Here is an 8,378-nt window from a genome sequence, read left to right as displayed (position 1 = left end):
AAAACATACTGCTATTCTCTTGTAAGTGGCACAGCATCTGTCAAGAGTTTTCACATACCTTCAGGAAGACACCTCAAATTAAGTCAACATTGCACTTGATTTCAATGATCAGAGTTAATATTCTGCAAACCCAAACTGGCTGCCTTGTTTACTTCATAGTTTCAATTTCTATTGCTGTAATTCACGTTGGCAAATAAATGGATGTGTGAGGGGCTTGCCCTCTGAATAAATAATAAAATTTAACTTGTCAGGAGCTTCCTTTGCCTTGAATGGAAAACATTTCTCTGTTGAAGCTAAATCCTGTTGCAAGAAACTTAATGAGCAGCTCCGGAATAAAAACTAATGGTGTCTTTAAGCTACGTGGCCACCTTGATGAGCATTAGAATTACATCTGAGACCAGAGGGAAGAAAAGGAAGATGCACTAAACAAAATACGTCTTCATTTGAGGAGCAAAGTACTACCCAGTGGCATTATACATTGTTAATAAATTTTCTTTATCTGAAACTATAATTTAATATTCATGTATCTAATTTACAAGTGACAAAGTAGCATATTCTAAAATTAGAGTAGAACCAGCAAACTAGTAACTACTATAAACAATAACAAAACACAACTCAAACATATTTTAAGGAAACAATAGATACATTTTGGACTGGGGAAAGACTTCAGTTGCAGATATTGTTTTAAATACAGCTGTTAATTACGGCTGGAAAAGAAAACTTCAAGCTCAGAAAGATTTTCTGCCTAGGGAGTCCTGGGTATATACATAACGACCAAGAGTACGCTACCAAAAAGTCCCTTATTGGTTACTAGTGGATACAGTAATAATAGTGAATGCTGAAATTGGGGAAAAAAAAAATCTTTTTCAATACCAATGTTATATGATGCACTAGACAATATATCCCCTTTGAGCAGAAACTAGAGAAAATATCGTGCCCTTTATTATCTCTGTGGTTTCTTATGTGTAATAGAGAGCGAAAGAATTGCACTTATTGTAACATTGAAGTGTTAGATTGCAGCTTACCTTTTAAAATATTAGTGGCCATAATACTTATGGTAGGTTGTGCCTTATGCAAAGATGAATAAAGATGTGCATTTAAATTAAAAAACGAGCAACCACTTACAGAACCAACAGTGAGGCTTAACATAACAAACATGCACTAACCCTACACTTTATGCAAAACTAAGTTCTTTCAGGAAACTGTAACCAACTGTTGACCTTCCACAAACGTAAAGGTTTTGTCCCTTGGTAATATGTTTGGACTTTGTAGTTGAATTCCAGTTTATTAGCTCATTGTCTGTAAATGTGCTGTTCCACTGTGATATCCTTTAGCTGCCCTTGAGCTTCTGCAGAATCTGCAATCTTACAGTCACTTTTATTTAAGGTTTTATTGAGCCTCAAAGTAAGTCTCCTTCAGTCCCCTACACAAATAGGCTTCCTTATTCATCCTCTTCAGGTTCCTGTGGTAAAATTGGTGTCTCCTCCTTTAAACAAGCACTAAAAAACCCAAGGATTGTGCTGTAAAGGTGATATTTGCTTTTCTCAGAAGCAATGTTATGACCTTCATCCGGGTAGATCTAGCAGAGGAGAAAGGAAAAAAAAGTAAATAGTTTTTAAAAGGCTTTTCGAATATTTAGGGCTCTAATTTTCTTTCTCTGATCTTCAAAATGTTTTAGATGACAACAGGATGATAACGTTAATTTTATGGCATCCGGGAAAGCTAATAAAACTCAAAGCAAAACTCATTCTCTTGGAATTTGAACTTATATCAAACAACTACTGCAGTGGGAGATCTGCAGAAGTGAAAAAATTTATATTCTCAGTCATTGTGCTTACCACAGTTTACTTGGCTGGCATTTTCAATAGTGTCTAGGCATCCAAATCCCATTAACGCCAATGAGGATTAATTACCTCATGCTTTTAGGGACCTCTCAGTATCCCAGCTTCTAAGTGTTCAGCAAAAAACATTTCTATTCATATTTTTAACTGTCTTCTTTTCTTATCTAAATCCCATCATCTCTCTTTCCTAGGGTAGATGTGGGCATTTTTACCTCTTAATTCAAATTCCATTAGAAATTTCTCCCAAGTGAGGCAGAACAAAAATCTGCCGGCTGAATGGAGAAATCCAGGCCACAGGGTTTAGGACAAGAGACTCGAGGTGGTCACAGGCACAAAGCTTCAGCTGCCTCCTCAAACTCAGTTTATTACCAGATCACACGAGAACAGTTCAACGGAGCTTGGAAATGCTTCATTGGAAACTACAATTTCACCTAAGGCTTGGAAGGGTTGAAGTTTGCAAAGTGTCACATCAGAGACACTTGGAGGAGTGACCCAAAATCACATCGCTGAGGATATTCAAGAAGGTTTCATGTAATCAGAACCCTCAGCCAGCAGCATCCAGGAACTCCATGGTGGGTCCTGCATAAGTCTCTGTCAGCAGCATGCCCTGTCCTACTCCCCTCACAGCACCCTCATCCTCCAGATGGCTGCAGAGAGATGGAACAGCACTTTTGCCTTTTAATAGATTTAAAATGTTGAAAATACAGAGAGATTAGTTTCATGTGATTTTAGGTAAAAAGGGACTAAAGCAGTGGTGTCTCCATATTACAAAGAGTGCATATGGACTGTAAAGCTTTTTGTATAGCATAGGATAAATAGATGGGGAAAAAAGAGAGCCCAGAACCATGTCAAGAAGATACAGTTCTTGATATCCATGCTAACAGTAAGAAAAATGGTATTAAATGGAGTTCTCACTGCAAACTGAGGGAATAGCAGTGTGTTGTGGTAGGGAGGGTCCTTCTTAGGGAAGAAATTGCAATGTGAAGTCAAATGTTGAACTGTGTTTATAGGAAATGTCACAGCTGCACATACCTGCATAGTGTAATTAACTCCAGCTTTTATTAGACGTTTAATTAGTTCTGCTGAATGCTGGAAGTGGACTTTAGCTGCAAGACAACAACATTTGGATATTGTTAGAAAAAGTTACACTAATAAATACCTATCTCTTCAACAGCTTTGACTGAAAACATTCCCAAGCTCTGTGATGACTGCATCTGAAGCTGGCTGGCAGAGTACACCTGGTGAGCAGCACACAGCCTTTAACATTTAACATTAACAGCGATGCAGGGTGTACCAGCAGAGGTCTAGAAGAAGGAGCTGCAAGCCCCCAGGGAAGCCAGTGCTCTCCATGCACTCCATGAGGACTCCTCTCTCTACCCTTGATTTACACACACCGCGATGGTTTAGAGGTGTGTAGAACCATTCTGGTTGGACATCATGACAGTATGTAACTGGGTGACAGGAAAGCACATTGGACTGTCTGCTGCTTGCACAGGGTTGGTACAGCCCATGCTTCTTTCGGTAATGGACTTTCTGCAGCATACCACTAAGTTAATCTTTCTGCCACAGAAACAGGCAACTTTATTACCATGTCCTAGCCCTGTAGAGCTTAAGCTGGAAGTGCACTGGGCGGTGTCAGCAGCTGTGGTATTAAACAAGGGCAGCAAGCAATCAGAGTCCTGGTCTTGAACACGCTGCACTGCTCAGACACCTGTGAGAGCCTCAATTCCCTCTAGTGCTGGGTTCAGAGGGTTGGAAATTGCTGCTGCCTTTTACAATCAGCAAAGTCTGAGACCCTCACGCCTGCTCAGTCACCCAGTAATATCTTCTCTGTCCCTCTCCCTGCTGCTTTGGGAAGAAACACCAAAGAGTGTTTGCACCCCTCTGATTGCACCTGAGATCCATAACAGGGGTTTGACAGGTTATGCTGGGGTGACAGGCTGGCAGGTGCCATCCTCACTGTGCCAACCGCACACGTGGGCACTCTCACCTCAGCCCCTGTCAGTGCGAGGTACTTATCCCTCCACACTGAGGAGTAAGAAACCTTGTCTTATCTCCCATTCACCAGGAAAATGCCAGGGCAAGAAGTATGCATGTGAATCTGTACAGAGGAGCTTGTTGCAGCGCTGTAATCTGTGCCTCCAACCAAGGCTTGTTCCTCAGCCCTACATCAGTTAAGAAAGTTCAGAAAAAATACACTGCAGTTAAATTTAAATCTGTAATTTCAAATTATCTCAAGTGACACATCTTATGATTCCACTTAAGGTGCTAGAAACTATTTTATTTTACTTATTCTCTGTCTTAAACTACAGCTGAAAAGTATTAGTGCTATTAAAAGGTTCCCTGTGGCTTCCATTTCAGATGCTTTCGCACTACCTTGTAATTAATTAGCTGAAAAGTTTAACTTCTCATTTGGTGTTGTACTTCACCAACTGTACTGATAATTCCTTCTCCAATTGCAGACTCTCTATGAATTTAAAATACCATTAAAAATGTATCTTTCTTTATTAATAATTCACATAATACCTTTCACTAGCAAGGCAGGGGTCCACAAGACTCAAATTAGAACATACAGCACCTAAAAGGTACAAATACCCAGCAAAGGAAAGCATCATCAGTTTAGAGTTAGAAGTGACAATTGAAATAAAGTTTAAAATCCTGTCAGAGGGATAATGGAACTAAAAATGTACTTTCTAGGTGTGTGCCTCATGAGGCTTTGAACGCCTCCAAGTCAGAACCTCTGACTCCAAAGGTAATTGCATCTTTGAATACTTACCATCAGCTGTCCCATGTACTATTAGCAAATTTGCTTCTTTTAAACCATTAAGACTGTGTAATATGCTGGATGCCTAGTAAAGAAACACACACAAAGGTGTAACTGAGTTGCACTTTAAGAGTAAAACAGACATTTTAAGTTACTTGTTTATGCTAGCTTACCTGATAGGTATTTTCCTCTCTGGATGGAATACCAAGGTATCTTTCTGAAAATGCTGATGCTGTGAAAGTAAAACCAAAAACGCATGAATTTATTAAAATCACTTCTATTTTAAGTCTCATCAGTTCTGACCTACAGTCAGGAGAAGCTATTTAAGCCATGAAACCAACAAAGAGATCTTGATTTAAAACCAGAATGTACCACCATTTAAATGTACCATTTAAAACATCATTAAAAAAAAATGAAACCCAAACCAAACAACAGCATAGGCACAAAAAAACCCACCACCACCACCAAAAACAACCAACAAAACAAAACAAAAAACCAACAAAACAAAACCACCCAAAAAACTCCAACCAACCAACCAAAAAAACAACACACCCCCAAAATAAAGCAAAGGAAACACTAACAGACAATTAAAGTAACCTGGTCTGTTTTCCCATACATTACAGTCCACAGCCTGTACCCCAAACTTCACATACAGAACCAAATACCCTATGACTGGATGATGACCTGGTTGGTATCATACAGAATTCACCAATAACCTTATAAGATTCATTACTATAAGTCTTGATTCAGGGTGGTCTACCTAAAGGATTCTTAGGAAATGGGGTACCTGGCCGAATTTCAGTGAGAAATGGTAAACACATCTCCTTTGCAAAAATCAGTGTGTTAATAATACTGTAATCTGTGTTTTGGTAAACTGTCCCAGTGTTGAAGCAGAGAACAAGACAGTGAGGTGAAATCTAGTGGCTATTACATTATCTGGCCTTAGGTAAAATGAATAGTAGCTCCATTAATAAAAAGTATTTTGAACTTTTTGAATAGACAATCACACAGGCAGGGAATACTCACCATACAATCTCATATCTGTAATTGGTGCCACCACAGCTCCACACTTGAAGAGCCGTTCACTGGATTTCAGGATCATTGATGCAAGATAGCCACCGTATCCCTAACAAGGGAAATTACACTGACATTTTTGTTGATTCATTTCTTTTTAGAAATAATGAAGTTAAAGGCCATTGGGTTAATCTAATAGTATCATTTTACATTATGTGTTTATATCTGCAAGAATTGCTTTTAAAGGAAATGTAAACCTACAGTTAAGAGTAAATAAAGATCTCATCTGACCAGGTAATTATTTTTAAACTCAGCAATTAATAGTAACAAGCATATTTCAGTTTAAGCTCTGTAACTCTATCACTGCAGACTAGCCTATAGTTAGCACAAGATTTGAAAATTAAAGGGAAAAAAAAACAAAACCAAAAAAGAAATGCAAAGGGAATGCTTTTGGGAGCACAGACTAGGCAGGGAGATTTGCACTCATTTAAAAATATATTTAATGTAGATATTTGCTAATTACCAGAATACACTGAGCATTCTGCTGAGAGGACAGAGCATAGGGGAATGGGGGAAACATGGGCATTGATTGGAGTATGTCTTCCCCCTGACACTTGAACCTTCACAGATTGAAACCTACTGCTATTAAAGAGGTTCCTGCGACAGCACTGTCAAACATCCCATAGGGAGGTACAGATCCTGCACTGTTGTGCAGAAGTAAAAGCTGTATGTAGCCACATAGCTCAACATTACGCTAACCTGTGGACAAACATTCTGGCCACAAGAGCATCCATCAAGCTGGCTGGAGAGTTTTGTTACAAAGCAGGGAGCACAGAGAGCGTGAAGGAGCTGGGAGAGACAGGGCAGAGCAGGGAGCTCTCCCCTTGCCTCACCACAGCCCTCTGCCCTTACTACACGTCTTTTCATGATCTCCTCTGCAAAGCCTATAATACACCTCCCTGGGAAGAGTTGTGACACAAAAGACTCATGAAAGCCTTGCTCTGCATGAAAACATGGAAGTTTTAAGCTGAGAACATGCATTTCCGTGGAATGACACTGGCAACTCATATCTGTACACCTACTAGACTCACAGAAAATGAAATTAAAAATTGTGAGTCTGGGATCAATTCTTTTCCCATATATTATGGGCTCTGAAAATTTCTTTATTTGCTGTCTTTGTTTTCCCTTCGTCAGTGCTGGAAAATTGATTTTTGCAAGGGTCTTTCATTGTTCTTGTTTTGTGTTTGGCACAGGAGGTCAGGAGCTTCCCAGAATTGTCCATGTGCAGGAGTTGATTTCACTCCAGAAGGAATTTCTGATGGGGCACCACTAACTTGTGTAATTGAAAGAGTTTAAAAGAATAACAACTTCCCTCTGCCTCTGCGTTCTCTACATTGAGTTTTGTTTAATATTCTGTTTGTGTCTTTCCCAGTAGCTCCAGAGTATAATTTTAATCCTAGGATAGCTATTGCCAGGTTATTTATTATTTATGTCATGTATTCATTAAGAGCTTGGTTTGGTTCTCCTGGGAATTTCTTTCCTTTGTGCTTGTGCCCTTGCTTCCAGCCAGCCTTTCCAGGACAAAAACATTACACATTGAGATCCCATTTTTAGAAGCACTTCACAATGGCAATGTAGACAATAGTTCATATGTTCTGATGACAGGATATATGGTGCCTCACTCATTGGCTGGGTTTCTGTGGTTACAACCTAATTGCCATATTTTCAAGAAGCTGGTTGGCTGTGAAGTTGAAGCTTAATTTCAAGCTCTCTTTCTACTTCCATGAATAAAAATAAAAACTACATGGAAACACAATGTGCTGTCTAACAGTTCAGAAAGGCCCTTGGATTGTGCATCACTTGGGCTTGCACCCCCCACAGAGGGAAGCAAGGTGGCACTGCCAGATTGCCTGGCAGTCAGAAGTAGGTATTTTCCACTCTCTGCCCTTCTGGACGGTTTGTTATTCTTGTGCCTAGTTCACATTGCCGATTGTGACAAGAATTTAATTTCTGTATAGTTCTCAAACCTCTTAGAGAGCTCCCTGACAACGTACATGAGTCCAGCTTTATGCGATAAGCATTAAGCAATTCCAAAGCCATCTTATTCTCAAGCAAAGTGCATATTATATTTCCATCAGTAAGCCAAATGTAATGCATAGAAATAATAAAAAAAATATTTCTGCTATCACATTGTTGTACATAGTAAAAAGGAAATGAGTTCTAAAGATGTTTAGTTGACTAAAATAAGCAGAGTGGAGGAAAATACAATTAACCCTAGGAAGCTGTTAAATAGGAATTTTTTTCATAATTCTAAAACTGACTTTGAAATTTTATGAACTTTCTTTTGGTAATAGAAACGACTCTCAGAGGTTACCTTGGAAAGCGTAAATTTCCCCGAATTCAAAACACTATTGAAGTTTATTGAATTTTCCAGGTTTTGTTCTTTCACATTTCCACTTTTCATTCCTTGGTCTTTCTTTCAGAGAGTAAAGGCAGACATATCTTGATCAATAATATTTTGTGACAGAAAAGTATTCTTGGGATAGCCTTTGGCAGATATGTAAAACCATGTTTACAGGAATGCTTTATGGTTAACTGTCTCATCATGTCACTTTTAGGAAACAAGATACTGTTCAATCTCCTTTGTCCTAAGTGGAAATTTTCAAGTAGCAATGAAAAGAATTTCTGAAGTCAGAAACAACTGAGCAATTTGGAGTGCTCAGTGATTTCATTTCAGAAATAACATTTCCAATCATTTG

The 8,378-nt window shown here is 38.9% G+C and overlaps 1 protein-coding gene across 1 annotated transcript in view; it reads right to left on the bottom strand.

The window, feature by feature from the left end:
* Positions 1–476: 476 nt before the first annotated feature.
* Positions 477–8,378, bottom strand: part of DPP10 (dipeptidyl-peptidase 10 (non-functional)) — a gene marked incomplete at its 5' end in the record, with an annotated part of 35,855 nt that continues 27,953 nt past the window's right edge. Inside the window, 5 exons of the mRNA XM_008940290.1 lie at positions 477–1,579; positions 2,874–2,947; positions 4,618–4,690; positions 4,779–4,837; positions 5,632–5,731. Coding sequence (XP_008938538.1) covers positions 1,442–1,579; positions 2,874–2,947; positions 4,618–4,690; positions 4,779–4,837; positions 5,632–5,731 — 444 coding nt within the window. The remainder of the gene's footprint in view (positions 1,580–2,873; positions 2,948–4,617; positions 4,691–4,778; positions 4,838–5,631; positions 5,732–8,378) is intronic.

This window comes from Merops nubicus, unplaced genomic scaffold (assembly GCF_000691845.1).
Source record: "Merops nubicus isolate BGI_N331 unplaced genomic scaffold, ASM69184v1 scaffold48225, whole genome shotgun sequence".
NCBI lineage: Eukaryota > Metazoa > Chordata > Aves > Coraciiformes > Meropidae > Merops > Merops nubicus.
This window is presented reverse-complemented; position numbering and strand designations above follow the sequence as displayed.